Source organism: Lipotes vexillifer, unplaced genomic scaffold (genome assembly GCF_000442215.2).
Source record: "Lipotes vexillifer unplaced genomic scaffold, Lipotes_vexillifer_v1.1 scaffold382, whole genome shotgun sequence".
NCBI classification, from domain to species: Eukaryota; Metazoa; Chordata; class Mammalia; order Artiodactyla; family Lipotidae; genus Lipotes; species Lipotes vexillifer.
In genome coordinates, this window is record NW_006780611.1 from 7,240,203 (window position 1) to 7,263,465 (window position 23,263).

General features: G+C 39.4%; 1 protein-coding gene across 1 annotated transcript in view; it reads right to left on the reverse strand.

Annotated features, from left to right (window-relative positions):
* Positions 1-1,369: 1,369 nt before the first annotated feature.
* WBP2NL (WBP2 N-terminal like) overlaps positions 1,370-23,263 on the reverse strand; it is a 29,745-nt gene continuing 7,851 nt past the window's right edge. Inside the window, exons 2-7 of the mRNA XM_007453956.1 lie at positions 20,894-21,002; positions 20,495-20,636; positions 20,235-20,327; positions 15,662-15,772; positions 1,689-1,758; positions 1,370-1,541 (exon numbers count right to left, since the gene is read on the reverse strand). Coding sequence (XP_007454018.1) covers positions 1,370-1,541; positions 1,689-1,758; positions 15,662-15,772; positions 20,235-20,327; positions 20,495-20,636; positions 20,894-21,002 — 697 coding nt within the window. The remainder of the gene's footprint in view (positions 1,542-1,688; positions 1,759-15,661; positions 15,773-20,234; positions 20,328-20,494; positions 20,637-20,893; positions 21,003-23,263) is intronic.

Here is a 23,263-nt window from a genome sequence, read left to right on the forward strand (position 1 = left end):
TTGAATGTTATTGGTCCACGGGCCATGATTTTAGACCTGCGAGAGCTGATCAGTCCTCAGGGTTCCTTTACCAGAAAAACACAGAGTCCAGAAAACCCAGACCATCCCTTGCCAGCTTGGGGCTACCTCTGCACAGTCATTTCGCAGCAACCTATGCTAGTTTCTCGCTTGGATGGATGCCACTTACAGGCAGTTCCTAACAAGGAACATAGAAAAAGGCCCGAGGTGGAAGTCACCTCGTCAATTGTCTCAATCATTTTTTTTTTTTTTTAGTATTTATTCATTTATTTGGCTGTGCCAGGTCTTAGTTTTGGCATGCAGGATCTTTAGTTGTGGCATACGGGATCTTTTTAGTTGTGGCATGTGGGATCTTTAGTTGCGGCATGCGGGATCTAGTTCCCTGACCAGGGATCGAACCCAGGCCCCCTGCATTGGGAGCGCGGAGTCTTAGCTGCTGGACCACCAGAGAAGTCCCTGTCTCAATCTTTTTAATGTTTGTAAATCTTCAGAGATAAAAATTCTCATTTCAAGTTGCATTTAGCTAACACTAGTCAGGTTGAACAAACATCTTTTCAAATGATTCTTGGTCATGCTATTGTCTCAGTTAATTGAGAATTCACATCTTTTGTCCATTTTTTCTTTTAGGTTGATTTGCAGAAGTACATATATTCTGACTACAAACTGTTTGTTTGTTTAATATACATGTTGGAAATCAGTTTCTCCTAGTCTCTTGCCTATCTTTTAACTTTGGTCATACAGAAGTTTCAAATTTTGTTATAGTCAAATTTATCACTGTTTTCCTTTATTTCTTCATTGTTTTTGGTCTTCTTATAGAAGGCTTCCCCTACCTCTAGATATCATTTTCAATGGCTACATAATATTTCACTGTATGGATATACCATAATTTGTGCAATTCTCTCTCACTACTGAAAATTTAAGTTGTCCCATCCTTTCACTAATATAAATAATGCTTTGAAAAACAACAAAGTGTTCAATTTGATATTTTAAAATATATATCTTAGTTCCTAGCAAAATGAGCATAATAAATGTTTCTTGAATGAGGGAGGGGAAAATGCAGGACACTTTTTCCACATTCACTCAAGGCATGTTAAAAAAAATGCAGCCCAATGTACACCAAATTTTTGGAGAATTAGCTCTACAATTCTACTTCTCCTTTAGCCCATCTAATCAAGAGTTGACTCTGCCTCTAAAATCTAGGCATGGAAGTAAAGCTTCATCTTCCCTCTAAGGTTGCCTTTCCAAAGGGTGTGACAACTACCTGAGACAGGCCTTTAACCACATACCTGAGTCATCCTTCTTATTGTGACTTCAGTTTTAGGGTGCCCTTTGCTTGGTGAGTCTTCAATGTTTACTTCTTAGAAGGTGGTAAATGAGCCTGAGAAGATGACGTAGATGGAAGAGAAGCCTCCGGCTGGGCTGCCACAGATTTGTGAGAGGCAGCTCTATTTCCAGCAGGTGGAGCTTCATATGCTGGAGGTGGGGCTTCATTTCCAGCTGGTGGGGCTCCATACCCTGCAGGCAGGGCTTCATATGTCACTGGTGGGGTTCCATATCCTGCAAGTGGGGCTCCATATCCCCCACGCAGGGCTTCGTATCCCACAGGTGGGGCTACGTATTCCCCAGGAGGGGCTCCATATCCCCCAAGCAGGGCTCCATATCCTGCAGGTGATGCTCCATATCCTGCTGGTGGGGCTCTGTATCCTGGTGGTGGGGGTCTGTAGACCACAACTGGGTATGCTGAGAAGGAAAAAAATCAGTTAGGCACTTTTTAGAGTAGACAAGGAATAAGTAAGAAGGAGGTAGAAGATAAAAAATAATACTGGGGCTTCCCTGGTGGCGCAGTGGTTAAGAATCCACCTGCGGCTTCCCTGGTGGTGCAGTGGTTGAGAGTCCACCTGCCAATGCAGGGGACACGGGTTCCTGCCCTGGTACGGGAAGATCCCACATGCCGCGGAGCGGCTAGGCCCGTGACATGGCTGCTGAGCCTGTGCGTCTGGAGCCTGTGCTCCGCAACGGGAGAGGCCACAACAGTGAGAGGCCCGCGTACTGCAAAAAAGAAAAAAAAAAGAATCCACCTGCCAATGCAGGGGACACGGGTTCGAGCCCTGGTCTGGGAAGATCCCACATGCCGTGGAGCAACTAAGCCCATGCACCACAACTACTGAGCCTGTGCTCTAGAGCCTGTGAGCCACAACTACTGAGCCCACGTGCCACAACTACTGAAGGCCATGCGCCTAGGGCCTGTGCCCTGCAACAAGAGAAGCCACCGCTATGAGAAGCCCCTGCACTGCAACAAAGAGTAGTCCCCGCTCACTGCAACTAGAGAAAAGCCCTCGTGTGGCAATGAAGACCAAATGCAGCCAAAAATAAATAAATAATTAAAATTTAAAAATAATAATAATAATACTGAAGCAAACTGACATAGGAAGAGAATTCAGGCAGAACAATGCAGAAGCCATATTCTTCAGCCATCACCAGCTGAAGGCTTTATCATTTCTTGTTGTGGAAGAATTCAAATCAACATGAAAACAACCCTATAGTTATATCTCTACATTACTTATAGTTGTACCCAGATACATACTTAATAAAGTTTGTTTTGATGATAAAAAATAAATGCTCAATGAGAAATACGTATTTGGGAAATAGAGAAGAGACAAATTTTTAAAAGTCATCTATAATTCCATCATCAAACACAAAAACTTAATATTTTGGTGCATTTATTGGTAGGATCTCTGTTAATCTTTTTTATACAATCATGATTATAACAACCATACAATTTTTTTAAAATCTGGCTCTTTTTACTTGACATTATGAGAAAGTTCTTTATATTATTAGTGTATTTAATAAATTAAAAGCTGGATTATATTTTATCATGCTGACAAGTGCTACTTATGATAAGTGCTCCCTAGTTGTTGGAGAGCATGTTGCTTCCAAATTTCCAATTAATATTATAATAAACATGGGTTTTATTTATTTCCTTGGCTACATTCCCTAAGTGATTTAACTGTATCAGTGTGAATGGACAACTGTCTAGTTATTTTTCTATAATCCATATTTATGTTTAAGCTATGTAGAAAACATATTAAAAGAACTGTCTTAAAGATGCTCAAAGAACTAAAGGAAAATGTGGAGAAAGTCAAGAAAATTATATATGAACAAAATAGAAATATCAATAAAGAGATAGAAAACCTAACAAGAAAAGAAACAAACAAAAAAATTCTGGAGCCGAAAAGTACAATAACTGAAATGAAAAATTCACTAGAGGGATTCACATTCAGATTTGAATAGGCAAAAGAAAGAATCAGTAAACCTGACTACAGGACAATAAAAATTGTTGATACTGAGGAGCAGAAAGAAAAAGACTGAAGAAAAGTGGTCAGAGCCCAAGGGACCAGTGGGACACTACCTAGCAGACCAACATACACATTGTGGAAGTTCCAGAAAAAGAAATGAGAGAAAGATGTAGAGAAAATATTTGAAGAAATAATGGCTGAAGACTTCCCAAATCTGATGAAAGACATGAATATAAACATCCAAGAAGCTCAATAAACTCCAAGTAAGATGAACTCAAAGAGATCCACACTGAGACACACTATAGTCAAACTTTCAAAAGCCAAAGATAAAGAGAGAATCTTGACAGCAGCAAGAGAGAAGTGAACAATCGCATACAAGAGATCCTCAATAAGAAAGTCAGCAGATTTCTCACCAGAAACGTTGGAGGCCAGAAATAAACTGTCCAACGAGAATCCTATATCTGGCCAAACTCCTGTGAGAGTGAGAAAGAAATTAAGATGTTTCCAGATAAACAAAAGCTGAGGGAGTTCATTACTACTAGACTTGCCCTGCAAGAAATGCTTAAGGGAGTCCTACAGGGTGAAATGAAAGGACACTAGACAGTAATCTGAAACCATATGAAGAAATAAAGATTTCAATAAAGGTAAATCATTGAGCAATTATAAAAGCTAATATTATTATAACAATGGTTTGTAATTCCATTTTTGTTTTCTACATAACTAAAGAGACTAATGCATTTAAAAGAATTATTAGATTATGTTTTGGGGGGCACAGTGTATAAAGATAATTTTGTGACATCAACTGGAAGGGGTGAAGACAGAGGGGCTGTAAAGGTACAGAGTATTTGTATGTTACTGAAGTTAAGATAGTAAAAATTCAAATTAGTGTTATAACTTTAGGATGCTAAATGTAACCCCCATGGTAGCCACACACACACACACACACACACACACACACACACAGAACAGCTATGAAATATAAACAAAAGGAAATGAGAGTAGTGGGAGTCAAGATGGCCATGTGGGAAGACATGGAGTTAGTGTCTCCCCACAACTAGGGTACCTGCCAGCCACTGGTGGGGCACTCTGATGCCCAAGGAGACAGGAGGAACCCCAAAGTGAACCAGTGGGTCATAGAGGGACTGAGGGGGGAGGAGAAGTGGAGGCCAGACAGGATCAGCGCCCCTGAGGCTGGGGAGATCAGGAGAAGCAGGTGGGAGGGACTCTCTGGGAAGAGCAGGAGAGGAGTGGAGGGTGATTGCCTGGCCCACTCAGGCCGGGGAGCCTGCTGAGCTCCCAGACCGGTACCCACCCCTCCAAAGCCCCATCCAGGCCGCGTGGGTCCTGGGGGCATAGAAGGGAGGTCAGAGAGATCAGGAGTCAAAATCAACTAAACACAAAAGAAGACAGTAATGCAGGAAATGAGGGTCAAAAAAGCTATAACGCATACAGAAACCAAATGGTGAAATGACAAAAGTAAGGCCCCCATCATCAGTAATTACTTTAAATGTAAGTGGATTAAATTCCCCAATCAAAAGACAGAGATTGGTAGAATGAATAAAAACTCATGATTCAACTACATGCTGTGTGTCTAAGAGATTTATTCTAGATACAAAGAGATAAATAAATTGAAAGTAAAAGGATGGAAAAAGATATTCCACGTAAATAGTAACCAAGAGAGCAAAAGTGGCTATACTAATATCAGACAAAAAAGACTTTACATCAAAAAGATTACGAGATAAAGAAGGAAATTACATATTAATAAAATGTTTAATACAGCAAAAGGATATAACAATCATAAACATTTAGACACCTAATGACAGACCATCACATATATGAAGCAAAAACTGACAGAATTGAAGGAAGAAATAGACAGTACTACAATAATAGTTGGAGACTTCAATATCCTTCACTCACAATGATGGCTAGAACAACCAGACAGAAGATAAATAAGGAAATAGAGAACGTAAAAAATACAACAAACCAACTGGATCTAACAGACATATATATGACACTCTACCCAACAACAATAGAATACACATTCCTCTCAAGTATACATGGTACATTTTTCAGAATAGAACATATATTAGGCAACAAAGTAAGTCTGGATAGATTTTAAAAGATAGATGTCATACAAAGTAGCTTCTCTGACTACAAAGGGATGAACTTACAAATCAACAACAGAAGTAAAACTGGAAAAATTACAAATTTGTGGAAATTAAACACCACACTCTTAAACCACAAATGGATCAAAGAAGAACTCACAAGGGAGGTTATAAAATACTTAGAGATGAATGAAAATGAAAGCACAACATACCAGGACTTCCCTGGTGGTCCAGTGGCTAAGACTTGGTGCTCCCAATGCTGGGGACCCGGGTTTGATCCCTGGTCAGGGAATTAGATCCCACATGCCATAGCTAAGAGTTTGCATGCTACAAGTAAAAGATCCCCCATGCCACAACCAAGACCCACTGCAGACAAATAAATAAATAAATTTTTTGAGCTTTTTTTTATTTTTTAAAAATTATTATTATTATTTTTTTTGCGGTATGCGGGCCTCTCACTGTTGTGGCCTCTCCTATTGCGGAGCACAGGCTCCAGACGTGCAGGCCCAGCAACCATGGCTCACAGGCCCAGCCGCTCCGTGGCATGTGGGATCCTCCCGGACTGGGGCACGAACCTGCATCCCCTGCATCGGCAGGCGGACTCTTAACCACTGCACCACCAGGGAAGCCCCTAATTTATTTTTTTATACAGCACGTTCTTATTAGTTATCTATTTTATACATATTTGTGTATATATGTCAATCCCAATCTCTCAATTCATCCCACCACCACCCCCCATAATAAATAAATATTTAAAACAAACAAACAAACAAAAAACACCATATACCAAAGCTCAAAGGATGCAGCAAAAGCAACGCTAAGGGGGAAATTTATAGCTAAAAATACAGTAAAAAACAAAAAAGATCCTAAGTCAACAACCTAACTTAAAAACTTAAAGAACTAAGAAAAGAAGAACACACTAAATCCAAAGCTAGCAGAAGGAAGGAAATAATAACAATTAGAACATAGATAAATGAAAGAGAGACTAGAAAAACAATAGAGAAAATCAGTGCAGCCAAAAGCTGGTTCTTTGAAAAGATCAACAAAATTGAGAAACCTTTAGCTAGACTGACCAAGAAAAAAAGAGAAGATTCAAATTATTAAAATTAGAAATGGAAGTGGGTACATTACTACTGATTCTACAGAGATAAGAAGGATTATAATACGCTACTATGAACAACTGTATGTTAACAAATTGGATAGCCTAGAAGAAATGGATAAATTCCTAGAAGCCTAAAACCGATAACACTAAATCATGAAGAAATAGAAAATCTGTATAGACCTAGTAAGGATGGGTCATTAAAAATGTTTTTAGGAACCTCCATACTATTTTTCACAGTGGCTTTCCCATTTTATATTCCCACCAACAGTACATAAGCATTCCAATTTCTCCACATACTTGCCAACATTTGTTGTTTACTGTTTTTTTTTGATAGCAGCCATCCTAATGTGCAAGAAATGAAAACTTATGTTCTCACAAAAACCTGTACCAAAACCTGCAACCAACCCAGATATACTTGAGCTGCTGAATGGTTAAACAAACTGCTGTACATCTATACCATGAACTATTACTCAACAAAAAGAAGGAACAAATTATCGATACGTGCAACAACCTGGGTGAATCTTGAGGAATAATGCTGAGTGAAAAATGTCTATCCCAAAAGCTTACATACTACATGGTTCCATTTATATAACAATCTTGAAATGTCAAAATTATAGAAATGGAGAACAGATTAGTGGTTGCCATGCGTTAAAGAGGAGGGGGAGGAAGGGAAGTAGGTGTAGCTATAAAAAGACAAACAGGAGTGATCCTTGTGGTAATGTAAATGTTCTGCATTTTTATTGTATCCATGTCAATACCCTGGTTGTGATATTATACTATAGTTCTGCAAAATGTTACCAGTGGGAGAAACTAGGTAAAAGGTATAAATATCTCATTGTTATTTCCAAAAATGTATGGGAATCTACAATTATCTCAAAATAAAAAGTTTAATTAAAAAACCATAATTATAGCAATAAACAATCCAAAAAGGAAATTAAGAAAACAATTACACTTACGATAGCATCCAAAAGAATAAAATACCTAGGAATAAATGTAACCAAGGAGGTAAAAGACTTGTGCTTTGGGACTTCTCTGGTGGTGCATTGATAAGACTCCACGCTCCCAATGCAGGAGGCCCAGCTTCAATCCCTGGTCAGGGAACTAGATCCCACATGCGTACCACAACTAAGAGTTCACATGCCACAACTAAGGATCCTGCATGCTGTAACTGACACCCAGCGCAACCAAATAAATAAATAAATATTTTTTAAAAAAGACTTGTGCATTGAAAACTACAAAACATTACTGAGATAAATTAAAGAAGACCTACATAAATAAAAAGAGTTCCTATGTTCATGGGTTAGAAGACTTAATATTAAATTAAGATAGCAATTCCCCCAAAACTGATCTACAAATTAAATGCAATCCCTATCAAAATTATAATGGTCTTTTTGCAGAAATGTAAAAGGTGATTCTCAAATTCATATGGAGCTATAAGGGACCATGGATGGCCAAAACAATATTGAAAAAGAAATACAAAATAGGAGGACTCACACTTCCCTATTTTGAAACTTACTACAAAGTTACAGTAATCAAAACAATGTGGTACTGGCATAGGATAGACTCATACACCAATGGGAATAGAACTGAGAGTCTAGAAATAAACCTAAACATCTATTACCAATTGATTTTCAACAAGGGTGCCAAGACCACCCAGTGTGGAAAGAACAGTGTCTTCAACAAATGATTCCTGGACAACTGGATAAGCACATGCAAAAGAATAGGGCTGAACCCTAACCTTACTCCATATACAAAAATTAACTCATAGAGACTTCCCTGGTGGTCCAGTGGTTAAGACTCCATGCTCCCAATGCAGGGGGCCCGGGTTCGATCCCTGGTCAGGGAACTAGATCCTGCATGCCACAACTAAAAGATCTCACATGCCGCAATGAAGATCTTGCATGCAGCAACAAAGATCCCATGTGCCACAACTAAGACCCGGTGCAGCCAAATAAATAAATATTCTTTAAAATTAAAAAAAATTAACTCGTAATGAATCAATAACTGAAATATAAGAGCCAAAATTATAAAACTCTTAGATGAAAACATAGGGGTAGATCTTCATGACATTGGACTTGGCAATGGGTTCTTAATTTGATACCAAAAGCACAAGTAACAAGAGAAAAAAATAGATAAATTCACCAAAAATTAAAACTTTTGTGCATCGAAGGATATTCTCAAGAATGTGAAAGATGACCTACAGAATGGGCAACATATTTGCAAGTCCCATATCTGATAAGGATATCCAGAATATATAAAGAACTCTTACAACTCAAACAATGAAAAGACAAACTACCCAAGTTAAAAATGGGCAAGGACTGGAATAGATATATCTCCAAAGAAGATATGCAAATGGCCAACAAGCACATGAAAAGATGTTCAACATCATTTATCATCAAGGAAATGCAAATTAAAATTATAATGAGATATCTCCTCACAATCACTAGGATGGCTTTAATATAAACAACAAGCAAAATAAAGTTAAATAACAAGCATTGGCAAGGATGTGGAGAAATAGGAACTTGTACATTGCTGGTGAGAATACAAAATAGTGCAGTTGCTGTGGAAAATAGTTTGGTGGTTCCTCAAAAAACTTAAACATTAAATTACCATATGACCCAATAATTCCAAATGTAGGTATATACCCAAGAGAAATGAAAACTTATGTCCACCTGGAAACCTATATACAAATGTTTGTAGGAGCTATTATTCATAATGACCAAAAGGTGGAAACAAGCCAAATGTTCATCATTGGATGAATGGATTACAAACTATGATACATGCAATGGAATATTAGTCAGCCACAAAAAATGAATAAAGTACTGATAATGCTACAGCTTGGATGAACCTTGAAAACCACACACACACACACACACACACACACACACACAGAACAGCTATGAAATATAAACAAAAGGAAATGAGAGTAGTGGGAGTCAAGATGGCCATGTGGGAAGACATGGAGTTAGTGTCTCCCCACAACTAGGGTACCTGCCAGCCACTGGTGGGGCACTCTGATGCCCAAGGAGACAGGAGGAACCCCAAAGTGAACCAGTGGGTCATAGAGGGACTGAGGGGGGAGGAGAAGTGGAGGCCAGACAGGATCAGCGCCCCTGAGGCTGGGGAGATCAGGAGAAGCAGGTGGGAGGGACTCTCTGGGAAGAGCAGGAGAGGAGTGGAGGGTGATTGCCTGGCCCACTCAGGCCGGGGAGCCTGCTGAGCTCCCAGACCGGTACCCACCCCTCCAAAGCCCCATCCAGGCCGCGTGGGTCCTGGGGGCATAGAAGGGAGGTCAGAGAGATCAGGAGTCAAAATCAACTAAACACAAAAGAAGACAGTAATGCAGGAAATGAGGGTCAAAAAAGCTATAACGCATACAGAAACCAAATGGTGAAATGACAAAAGTAAGGCCCCCATCATCAGTAATTACTTTAAATGTAAGTGGATTAAATTCCCCAATCAAAAGACAGAGATTGGTAGAATGAATAAAAACTCATGATTCAACTACATGCTGTGTGTCTAAGAGATTTATTCTAGATACAAAGAGATAAATAAATTGAAAGTAAAAGGATGGAAAAAGATATTCCACGTAAATAGTAACCAAGAGAGCAAAAGTGGCTATACTAATATCAGACAAAAAAGACTTTACATCAAAAAGATTACGAGATAAAGAAGGAAATTACATATTAATAAAATGTTTAATACAGCAAAAGGATATAACAATCATAAACATTTAGACACCTAATGACAGACCATCACATATATGAAGCAAAAACTGACAGAATTGAAGGAAGAAATAGACAGTACTACAATAATAGTTGGAGACTTCAATATCCTTCACTCACAATGATGGCTAGAACAACCAGACAGAAGATAAATAAGGAAATAGAGAACGTAAAAAATACAACAAACCAACTGGATCTAACAGACATATATATGACACTCTACCCAACAACAATAGAATACACATTCCTCTCAAGTATACATGGTACATTTTTCAGAATAGAACATATATTAGGCAACAAAGTAAGTCTGGATAGATTTTAAAAGATAGATGTCATACAAAGTAGCTTCTCTGACTACAAAGGGATGAACTTACAAATCAACAACAGAAGTAAAACTGGAAAAATTACAAATTTGTGGAAATTAAACACCACACTCTTAAACCACAAATGGATCAAAGAAGAACTCACAAGGGAGGTTATAAAATACTTAGAGATGAATGAAAATGAAAGCACAACATACCAGGACTTCCCTGGTGGTCCAGTGGCTAAGACTTGGTGCTCCCAATGCTGGGGACCCGGGTTTGATCCCTGGTCAGGGAATTAGATCCCACATGCCATAGCTAAGAGTTTGCATGCTACAAGTAAAAGATCCCCCATGCCACAACCAAGACCCACTGCAGACAAATAAATAAATAAATTTTTTGAGCTTTTTTTTATTTTTTAAAAATTATTATTATTATTTTTTTTGCGGTATGCGGGCCTCTCACTGTTGTGGCCTCTCCTATTGCGGAGCACAGGCTCCAGACGTGCAGGCCCAGCAACCATGGCTCACAGGCCCAGCCGCTCCGTGGCATGTGGGATCCTCCCGGACTGGGGCACGAACCTGCATCCCCTGCATCGGCAGGCGGACTCTTAACCACTGCACCACCAGGGAAGCCCCTAATTTATTTTTTTATACAGCACGTTCTTATTAGTTATCTATTTTATACATATTTGTGTATATATGTCAATCCCAATCTCTCAATTCATCCCACCACCACCCCCCATAATAAATAAATATTTAAAACAAACAAACAAACAAAAAACACCATATACCAAAGCTCAAAGGATGCAGCAAAAGCAACGCTAAGGGGGAAATTTATAGCTAAAAATACAGTAAAAAACAAAAAAGATCCTAAGTCAACAACCTAACTTAAAAACTTAAAGAACTAAGAAAAGAAGAACACACTAAATCCAAAGCTAGCAGAAGGAAGGAAATAATAACAATTAGAACATAGATAAATGAAAGAGAGACTAGAAAAACAATAGAGAAAATCAGTGCAGCCAAAAGCTGGTTCTTTGAAAAGATCAACAAAATTGAGAAACCTTTAGCTAGACTGACCAAGAAAAAAAGAGAAGATTCAAATTATTAAAATTAGAAATGGAAGTGGGTACATTACTACTGATTCTACAGAGATAAGAAGGATTATAATACGCTACTATGAACAACTGTATGTTAACAAATTGGATAGCCTAGAAGAAATGGATAAATTCCTAGAAGCCTAAAACCGATAACACTAAATCATGAAGAAATAGAAAATCTGTATAGACCTAGTAAGGATGGGTCATTAAAAATGTTTTTAGGAACCTCCATACTATTTTTCACAGTGGCTTTCCCATTTTATATTCCCACCAACAGTACATAAGCATTCCAATTTCTCCACATACTTGCCAACATTTGTTGTTTACTGTTTTTTTTTGATAGCAGCCATCCTAATGTGCAAGAAATGAAAACTTATGTTCTCACAAAAACCTGTACCAAAACCTGCAACCAACCCAGATATACTTGAGCTGCTGAATGGTTAAACAAACTGCTGTACATCTATACCATGAACTATTACTCAACAAAAAGAAGGAACAAATTATCGATACGTGCAACAACCTGGGTGAATCTTGAGGAATAATGCTGAGTGAAAAATGTCTATCCCAAAAGCTTACATACTACATGGTTCCATTTATATAACAATCTTGAAATGTCAAAATTATAGAAATGGAGAACAGATTAGTGGTTGCCATGCGTTAAAGAGGAGGGGGAGGAAGGGAAGTAGGTGTAGCTATAAAAAGACAAACAGGAGTGATCCTTGTGGTAATGTAAATGTTCTGCATTTTTATTGTATCCATGTCAATACCCTGGTTGTGATATTATACTATAGTTCTGCAAAATGTTACCAGTGGGAGAAACTAGGTAAAAGGTATAAATATCTCATTGTTATTTCCAAAAATGTATGGGAATCTACAATTATCTCAAAATAAAAAGTTTAATTAAAAAACCATAATTATAGCAATAAACAATCCAAAAAGGAAATTAAGAAAACAATTACACTTACGATAGCATCCAAAAGAATAAAATACCTAGGAATAAATGTAACCAAGGAGGTAAAAGACTTGTGCTTTGGGACTTCTCTGGTGGTGCATTGATAAGACTCCACGCTCCCAATGCAGGAGGCCCAGCTTCAATCCCTGGTCAGGGAACTAGATCCCACATGCGTACCACAACTAAGAGTTCACATGCCACAACTAAGGATCCTGCATGCTGTAACTGACACCCAGCGCAACCAAATAAATAAATAAATATTTTTTAAAAAAGACTTGTGCATTGAAAACTACAAAACATTACTGAGATAAATTAAAGAAGACCTACATAAATAAAAAGAGTTCCTATGTTCATGGGTTAGAAGACTTAATATTAAATTAAGATAGCAATTCCCCCAAAACTGATCTACAAATTAAATGCAATCCCTATCAAAATTATAATGGTCTTTTTGCAGAAATGTAAAAGGTGATTCTCAAATTCATATGGAGCTATAAGGGACCATGGATGGCCAAAACAATATTGAAAAAGAAATACAAAATAGGAGGACTCACACTTCCCTATTTTGAAACTTACTACAAAGTTACAGTAATCAAAACAATGTGGTACTGGCATAGGATAGACTCATACACCAATGGGAATAGAACTGAGAGTCTAGAAATAAACCTAAACATCTATTACCAATTGATTTTCAACAAGGGTGCCAAGACCACCCAGTGTGGAAAGAACAGTGTCTTCAACAAATGATTCCTGGACAACTGGATAAGCACATGCAAAAGAATAGGGCTGAACCCTAACCTTACTCCATATACAAAAATTAACTCATAGAGACTTCCCTGGTGGTCCAGTGGTTAAGACTCCATGCTCCCAATGCAGGGGGCCCGGGTTCGATCCCTGGTCAGGGAACTAGATCCTGCATGCCACAACTAAAAGATCTCACATGCCGCAATGAAGATCTTGCATGCAGCAACAAAGATCCCATGTGCCACAACTAAGACCCGGTGCAGCCAAATAAATAAATATTCTTTAAAATTAAAAAAAATTAACTCGTAATGAATCAATAACTGAAATATAAGAGCCAAAATTATAAAACTCTTAGATGAAAACATAGGGGTAGATCTTCATGACATTGGACTTGGCAATGGGTTCTTAATTTGATACCAAAAGCACAAGTAACAAGAGAAAAAAATAGATAAATTCACCAAAAATTAAAACTTTTGTGCATCGAAGGATATTCTCAAGAATGTGAAAGATGACCTACAGAATGGGCAACATATTTGCAAGTCCCATATCTGATAAGGATATCCAGAATATATAAAGAACTCTTACAACTCAAACAATGAAAAGACAAACTACCCAAGTTAAAAATGGGCAAGGACTGGAATAGATATATCTCCAAAGAAGATATGCAAATGGCCAACAAGCACATGAAAAGATGTTCAACATCATTTATCATCAAGGAAATGCAAATTAAAATTATAATGAGATATCTCCTCACAATCACTAGGATGGCTTTAATATAAACAACAAGCAAAATAAAGTTAAATAACAAGCATTGGCAAGGATGTGGAGAAATAGGAACTTGTACATTGCTGGTGAGAATACAAAATAGTGCAGTTGCTGTGGAAAATAGTTTGGTGGTTCCTCAAAAAACTTAAACATTAAATTACCATATGACCCAATAATTCCAAATGTAGGTATATACCCAAGAGAAATGAAAACTTATGTCCACCTGGAAACCTATATACAAATGTTTGTAGGAGCTATTATTCATAATGACCAAAAGGTGGAAACAAGCCAAATGTTCATCATTGGATGAATGGATTACAAACTATGATACATGCAATGGAATATTAGTCAGCCACAAAAAATGAATAAAGTACTGATAATGCTACAGCTTGGATGAACCTTGAAAACATTATGCTAAGTGAGATAAGCCAAACACAAAGGTCACATGTCGCTTGACTCCTTTTATGTGATATACACAGAATAGGCAAAGCAGATTAGAGGAAACCAAGAGATGTGGGGAGGGGACTATGGGGAATGATTACTTAGTGGGTATGGGGTATTCTTATGGAGTGATGAAAAAGTTTTGTTTTGTTTTTTTGGCCTCGCCATGCAGCATGCGGGATCTTAGTTCCCCGACCAGGGATCAAACCTGCGTCCCCTGCAGTGGAAGCGTGGTCTTAACCAGTGGACTGCCAGGGAAGTCCTGAAAAACTTTTGAAACTAGAGAGAGCTGACAGTTGCACAACACTATGAATACGCTAAATACCACTGAATTGTACATTTAAAAATGGTTAATTGTACGTTATGTGAATTTCAACTCAAAAACATTTTTATAAAACTTTAGCAACACTTACTTTTAGATCTTGAATATTGGATTTTAGTAACCGTTAAAAACTAAGGTAACTATTAAGACTATAGATAACTATCCTTCAGTTGTATACAAAACTAAATAAGCCGATGGACATGTATGTCATGCTCCAAGGAGAACCCAAGAAACAGGCTGCATTTGGGGGTCTGTTGGTAACCTGTTAGGAGACTTTTTGTGGTCCACCAACAGACTGTGGACCATAGTTGAGAATCACTGATCTATGTCTCCTGGTAACATGACTCAGCAGCTATGGACAGGTACGACTGTTAAAGGAAAATGTACAGGGCATAAAGCCGAGGACTGGAGTCCTCAGTGAAGTTGAAGGGCATGGCACAAGCATGATGGCTATGCTTGTGTGAAAGGGGAAGGGGGAAGTTGGCAAGAGCACATGTTTCTGCTCAGGCTGTAAGCAGGAAGCGGCTGTTCCCACTGAGGGGAGTTGCCCAGGTATGCTCCATATTTGTACATTATAGTTAAAAGTAAACCTGAAATGGGAGCCTGGTCATTTACTGACTTGCCACTGAGTTTTAGTCTGGAAATGAAGTCATGGACTCAACCATTTTCCAGCCCCCCAAACCTCTCCTGCTTCTTCTGCAGCAGAATTGGAGGCAAGGTAGCAGTGAATTGATCTTTGAGCCCCTGGCATACCTTTCCACCTCCCAGGAAGAACCTCCATGCCATATCTTACCTGGACAAGGTGTCTGTTGGGTACACATCATGCCCCCTGGTGCAGTAATTATATAGAGTCCTGAAGTGCCAAACCAGTAATTTACACTTCCAAGTGGAATTCCTCTGGCAGCTGAGAAGACAAGTTTGGCAAAATAGAGACTCTTTAATTCTTTTAAGTCAGATGTACAGCAGCTAGCAACCAAATAATTAACAGAGTATTAACCTTCACCTTACATGTATGTCCAACAATGTTCCCAGGATACAAGATTAAAAATATACATTGCCCTTGTCCTCAACTGTATGCTTCTTCAAGGCAGTGATCGTGTATATTTGCCTGTGCTTATTGAAGGCCTAGCAAAACACCCACCATGATAGGTATTCAGAAAAAATTTCCAAGTGAGAATTCTATCAAGTTGGCAAGATAAGTCCATTAAAGGCCAATGTAATGGCAGTACTAAAGAAAGCACTTCTGTTTGTCTCCCTCTGCCTCTCTCTTAAAAGGACACTTTTGATGGTATTTGGAGTCCACTTGAATAATCCAGAGTAATCCCCTCATCTCAAGATCCTTAATTATACCTGAGAAGGCTTTTTTTTTTTTTTACCAACAAGGTAACATTCACAGATTCTGAGGATTAGGACACAGATTGTATCTTTGGGAGCCATTATCAGCCTGCCACACTAATTTCTGGCCTATGGCATATGACCAGAAGTAATGTACACCGCTTCCAGGCCTGACCCATGAAAACTTCCCAGGTGAGATCTTTACTCTCTTCCCCTCTCTGATCGCTACCCAAAGAGGTCTTGGAAGCCATGTGTTAACGATGACAGAGACTCTGTTACCCTGGGTCCCTGAAGGGCTATGTGGAACAGAGCCCCCTTTCACCCCTGCTGATTGGCCTTTATATAAGCAGTAATATCCATTTTCTTAAGCCATTGATAATTTGGGGTTTATCTGTTTCAATAGCTAGCATTATCTTAACTAATTCACTCTGAATCTAAAGTTGTCATCCTTCCCTGTTACCCTCCCTTTCAATATTCCATTAGTATCCCCTTTCAGAATAAGTCATTATTTTATTCACTTACATGTTTGCTTATTTCTTATATGACTCTCACTAGACTGTAAGTTTAACAAAAGCAGGGATTATGTACTTATGTCTCATTCACTGTTGTGTTCCCAATTGTTGCTCCTAGTGTTTAGCACACAATAGGTACTCAATACATGTTTGCTAAAAACTTAAATCGAAGAGGCCTGACAAAGCAAGTCTGCTGAGGGGAAAGGAATCTTTCCTGGTCATATAATCAGCTCATGGTGCATCATGGGTGTTTAATTAATTCCAAAGGCCTCAAGGAAGCCCATTCACAAGACCTGACTCTTGCCAGGGGAGTAGGCATAGGTTTCCACATCTAAACCATGACATAATCAGACCCAGAGCAGTTTCAGACATCGGGCCAAGTTCATATAAGTTGCCTAAATCCTTTCCAAGTGGCTGTGCAATGGCTGAGACACTGACCTTCCTTTGCAGGCCAAGAAGCAGAACTTAATGAGAGCACAAAGAGAATCCCCTGAAGTTGCCTGACCCTTATCTCATAATCCTAAAAATAAGCCCCCTCAGTACTGTGAGGCCAAAAATAAGAGTGAATTCAAGACCCAGAATGCAAGTGTCCCGAGTTCCCCAGACATCGGTAGCAAAGGGGAACTGGATTTCCAAGTGTCCCCTGACCCGGATTCTTCATAGCTACACTCCCTCTGTCTGTAGGACACTCTGTTATCCAATGTCAGGCTTCCAGATGCTGTCTGCCCTCTGGACCATGAAGAGCTGCCAGTTGAGTACAGCTTGTGAACTCCTTGGTCTTTATATATTTGTACTGTTATTTTTAACAGTAACTGCAACAAATTTTCTTACTCCTCAATTTTCTCTAATATGGTTCTTCATCACCTTTCTTCTCCAGCAGTTCACTGAAATCTCTTGATAATTCTGCCAAAAACCTCAAATTTCCTCATGCAATGCACATTTTTCAGCCTTCATCTCTCCAGCAGCTGACAGATGACTACCCAGTAATGCTTGAAACTTTCTCCTCCCTTGACTTCCAGGATAATGAACTCACTTGATTCTTCTCTCACCTCTCAATCAGCCCCTTCTCAATCTCCATTGAAGGTCACCCCTCCCTACCTATCCTTTAAATGTTGAGGACCCTTGGCATACCATCCTTAATTCACTGAATGAGCCCATCATTCACATGGCTTCAGAGATGACCTGTGTGCTGAGGATTTCCAAATCAGTGTCTTGATACAGTGCATCTTTGGAGCTCCAAGCTGCATGTCCACTGCCTCTAGCAGCTTGTGTACCTCACACTTAATATGGTGCAGGGGTTAAGAGTGTAGGCTCAAAAGGACACAACATCATTTATACAGTATTCCTGCCAAAATACGTGACCTGAATATAATCATGAGGAAACAGACAAACACAAATTAAGGGATATTCTATGAAACAATAAGGCTGTATTCTTTTTAAAATGTCAGGGTCATGAAAGACAAAAAGAAAGGCTGAGCGCAGACTAAAGGAGACCAAAGAAATAGGACAACTGAATTCAATATGTGATCTGGGATTAGATCCTGGATTGGAAAAAAATAAATGCTATTAGAATTAGGAATAGTAATGCTCAATCATTTGAATTTGAATAATCAATAGTATTGTTTCAATGTTAAATTTTCTGATTTGATAAGCACACTGAGGTTAGATGAGAGAATGCCCTTGTTCTTAGGAGATACACACTCAAATATTTAGAAATGAAGGAAATGATCTTTGTGACTTACTCCCAAATAGTTCAAACAAAAGCAGGAAAAAAAAAAAGAATAACATAAAGCAAACGTGGGGACTTCTCTGCTGGCGCAGTGGTTAAGAATCCGCCTGCCAACACAGGGGACACGGGTTCGAGCCCTGGTCTGGGAAGATCCCACATGCCGCAGAGCAACTAAGCCCACGCGCCACAACTACTGAGCCCGCGCGCCTAGAGCCCGTGTTCTGCAACAAGAGAAGCCACCGCAATGAGAAGCCCATGCACCACAATGAAGTGTAGTCCCCACTCACCGCAACTAGAGAAAGCCTGCGTGCAGCAACGAAGACCCAACACAGCCAAAAGTAAATAAATAAATAAATTTATTAAAAAAAAAAAAACAAACAAATGGGGGAAAATGTTAATAATGGGTTAATCTAGATGAAGGTCCATGTGAGTTCATTGTAATATTCTTAAAACTTTCTATAGATCTGATTTTTTTTCAAAATGAAAAGTTTAAAGAGAGAGAAAGTATGTTTAAGGTTCAAATTCCAGCTCCACCACTTGCTAACTGTATAGCCTTGAGAAATTATATAACCATCACTGACTCAGTTTCCCCAGCTATACATTGGGGATAATGATAGAACCTACATCATAAGTTTTTGTGAGGACTAAATAAATTAACACATGTAAAGGCCTTGGAACACTGCCCAGTATATGATAAGCATTCAATAAATGTTAGCTAGTATTAATTACTATGTCTATAGTTGAACTCAATTCCTCTCCAATTTAGACAATCGCTTATACTCATTTTTTTTTTTTTTTGGCCATGTGGCTAGCGGGATCTTAGTTCCCTGACTAGGGATGGAACCTGGACCGATCCCCAACCACTGAAAGCATCGAGTCCTAACCACTGGACTGCCAGGGAATTCCCTAGACTATCTCTTATACACTTGACTATGGTCTATAGCATCATGATCCAGTCAGTCTTCTAAGGTAGAAAATTCACTACATTCGTCTGTGTGTCCCCAGAACTTTGCCCATGCCTCTATTACAGCACATGCCATAAGATAGGATAATGTATTTGCATATGTCTATCTCTACTGGACTGTGTTTGTCTCAACTAGACTGGAGTTGGGGGTGGAGAAGGCAAGGGAGAAAGGGGAAGAGCATTCCAGACAGAGCAAATAGCATGAAGGCTCAGAGATGGGAGAGCAAGGCACAAAGAAACCCAGCTGGATCGGAGTACAAAAGGTGAGAGGATGAGGGATATAAAGTGAGGCTAGATTGAATTAAAATATAACATAAAAAGATTATTCGTATCCTCTGGTACATCCATTAGATCAGTGCTACAGGGCTTGATGGTACCTCTTCCCATGCTCTAGTCCCATGGACGATGGGAATTAAACCTAAGAGAAGCAAAGGCAAAGTCAGAAAGGAGAGAAGACAAAAAGCCACGCGAGAGGAAGAAGAGCCAAGGCCACGCTACTGAAAACGACTACTCAGTGATACACGAGACCGGCGCTTAAATGGACAAAAGACTGTCAGGTATAATTAGCTGTTCAAGTGTCTGACGGTAAGCTCCCATTAGATTGCAAACTCCTTCAGGACAGGGAGGGACTAAATCTTGTGTTCCTAGCACGTAGTATGTTACTTGGCACGTAGTCAGTAGGCTCAGGAAATGCCTGCTGAATACATGTGCAAATATCAACCGCCCGACCACAGAGGCCAGAAGTCTTCACTAGCTAACAGTCTTACTTCAATTACACAGGCCCCCAAACCCCAAAGCGCTTGATAACTTTATCAGCATCGCTCACCAGCAGAGGCAGCTTTCATCATCAGCTGGGCAAATTCAATGGCACCTCCTTTTCTGAAGGATAATTTAAAAATAGCCTGTCCTTCCCAGCCACCTGGAGGAAGAAATGGCACACACTCACTAAGAGGCTGGCATGCTGTAACAGAAGGACTGCCACAAACACTAAGAGAAGCACTACCCAATGAAGCAGGGGCCCAGGCCGAATCTTAAACCTTCTGGAAGCTTTTGAGAAAAAATACACTTCTGAGGGGGGACACTTACCATCCGGAGCTGCCTGAATGGTTCCTTTAATGTAGTTGGGGGCAAAGATTCGTTGTTGAATGGTGCAATTACTCATCAGACCAAATGGCATCATAAAAGAAAGCATGGGGTCATTGACTAAGTGTGAAGTCACGAAGATCACCTAAGAGAGAAAAGAAACTTTGGGAAAGGAATGCAATTGATCCATGGATTGAGACATATAAGAGCAATTCTGAAGTTAAGGCTGCTTTGGGATTCTGGCCTAATTGAGAAGCATGACCAATTTTCTTCCATCACACTTCAACATGGAAAATCTCAAAGGAGAAATGGTTTAAAATACTTTGAAAGTCAATGTTTAACCTCTCTCCATTTTAAGGAAAAATGTAGAGTTAATCAGATCAAAGTAGAAATAGAAATTACCCGGTATGAAGTGAGAAACAATGTTCCTCTTTTTGTACCATTAAAGAGATCAGATCCCACTGGTTGCTGTAGGAAGGAGAGGTCCACATCCTGACTCTGCTTCAAGACACTGCAGAAAAGACAGGGCAGACAGCACACAATTTAGAATCTATATAAAATTATACAAACAGAGCTCATAGCATAGTTTCTAGCCTGGAGGGAGATTTTAATAAAAGTTACTTGTTGCTGCTACTGCTACTACTATTTTATTAAAATAGAAAGGAATTTAAATGATCTTATTCTCTGACAATTCACACTTCTTCTTCTTCTGTATCATTGGGTTCTTTTTTAAAAAAAAAATTGGTTCCCCCACTCTTTTATTAATTAATTAATCAATTTATTATTTTTGGCTGCGTTGGGTCTTAGTTGTGGGCACTCGTTATCTTTCATTGTGGCTCACAGGCTCTTCACTGCGGCACGAGGGCTCTCTAGTTGAGGCTCATGGACTCAGTTGCCCCACAGCATGTGGGATCTTAGTTCCTCGACCAGGGATTGAACCCACTTTCACCTTCATTGGAAGGTGGATTCTTTACCACTGGACCACTAGGGAAGTCCCATCGGGTTCTTCTTTCTTATCAAACCTAATTCTATTCTTAATGTATATTCATTAATTCTTCTACTTCTTGTGCAGTTGGTATAAAGCACTCTGTTAACGGAAATGTTTCTTGGACTCTGGTAAAGAACATAAGGCACACACAGAGTGCTCCCGAACCCTCTGACACGCTCCCTCTGTCTGTCATGTTCTCCCTGCACTCCTAACCTGAAAAACTTGGGCTCATCCTATTCTTACTCATAGAATCCTACTGGGTTTTTTCCCTTTCTTAGCAATTTATATATATAAATTATAAATATATAAGTGGGTGCTACTAAATATTGAAAGAATGAGTGAATGAAAACATGAATATAGGTAATAATGCAAGAAATATATGACATACGTCACATAAATGGAACAAAAATATCATGGCAGTTTGGTGGAAGGAGAGATTAGCTCTTGGGTGAAGTAATTAGGAATGACTTTACAGAAAGGTTGACATTTGAGCTGATTCTTTTTTTTTCTTTTTTTTAGGCCATGCCGTGCAGCATGCAGGATCTTAGCTTCCCAACCAGGGATCCCCTGCATTGGGAGTGCAGAGTCTTAACCACTGGACCACAGGGAAGTCCCATTGAGCCAATTCTTAAGAGATGAATAGTGTTTCAGTAGGCAGAAGTGAGGGTAGGGGAAAATCCTGATGGGGAGCAAACAGCATTAATGGAGGTATGCAGTGGAAAGAAAACTGCATACTTGGGAGCAGCCTACCTATGTGGATTCATCAAAACAGCATGGAAGTGAGACTGGGAGGAATAGTGAGATAAAGCTGGAATCATGCTGGGACTAGAGCTTGGAGACATCATTCAATAGGCAAGGCAGAACTGTGACTTGCAGCTGTCTCAGCAGGGAAGTCACATGATCAAGGAAGTGGTGGTATGTCAGAGGGATCCATTTAAGAGTTCCTAAAAATGTTCTGATATGAGGTAATAAGAACTGGAACTAGGATGGTGGTGTATGGATAAAAAGAGCTTTTTAAGAGACTATGAAAAAATAGGATGTCAGCAAAAATGGTGGAATAAGGAACTCTAAATATCAGCCTAGAACTCTAGAATCTAATCAAAAGTTTATAGCAACTAGGGGAGTGTTTAATCAAGAAAAAAATAGTTGAATGTCAAATAAGAGAGCTTTGTGCACTTTAACTTACCCTAGTACTATCCTCCACTCCCCAGTTTGGCAACAGCCTTGACAACAACAACCCATATTCTCAGTATAGGTGCCCACTCCTGGGCAGAGGAGAACAGACCTTATTGTGGTTGTGTCTGTTTTGACCTGTCCAGTGGCTTCCTGGAGGACTAGCTCTAAGGGCATGTGCCTAACTCAGAACTCTCTTAGGACTTAGGCAGCTACCTAGGGCACATTTGTCAAAAACATTTCAAGGCAAATGTGTTAGAGCTGCTATCTGGGGCAAAGAATGACATTTTGGGCAAACAATAAAAAAACTGAAAAGTGAGGAAGGAAAGACTGGGAAATGAGATACTTTGAGGAATAAAGGCTTTGAAAACCTCTGACATGTTCATGGGAATCTAGAAAGCACCACACATACATTTTCAGGGCTGAGTTCATGCTCAGAAGAAACCTGAGAAGGCCCCAAAACTGTTACCTCTGGTTGACAGTGAGGCTCTGCTCAAGCAGGCAGTGAAAGCTAAGACAAAGTTTTAAACTGCCTAGCTGAGTGATAAAGACAGGCTCCAACACACACACACACACACACACACACACACACACACACACACACACACACA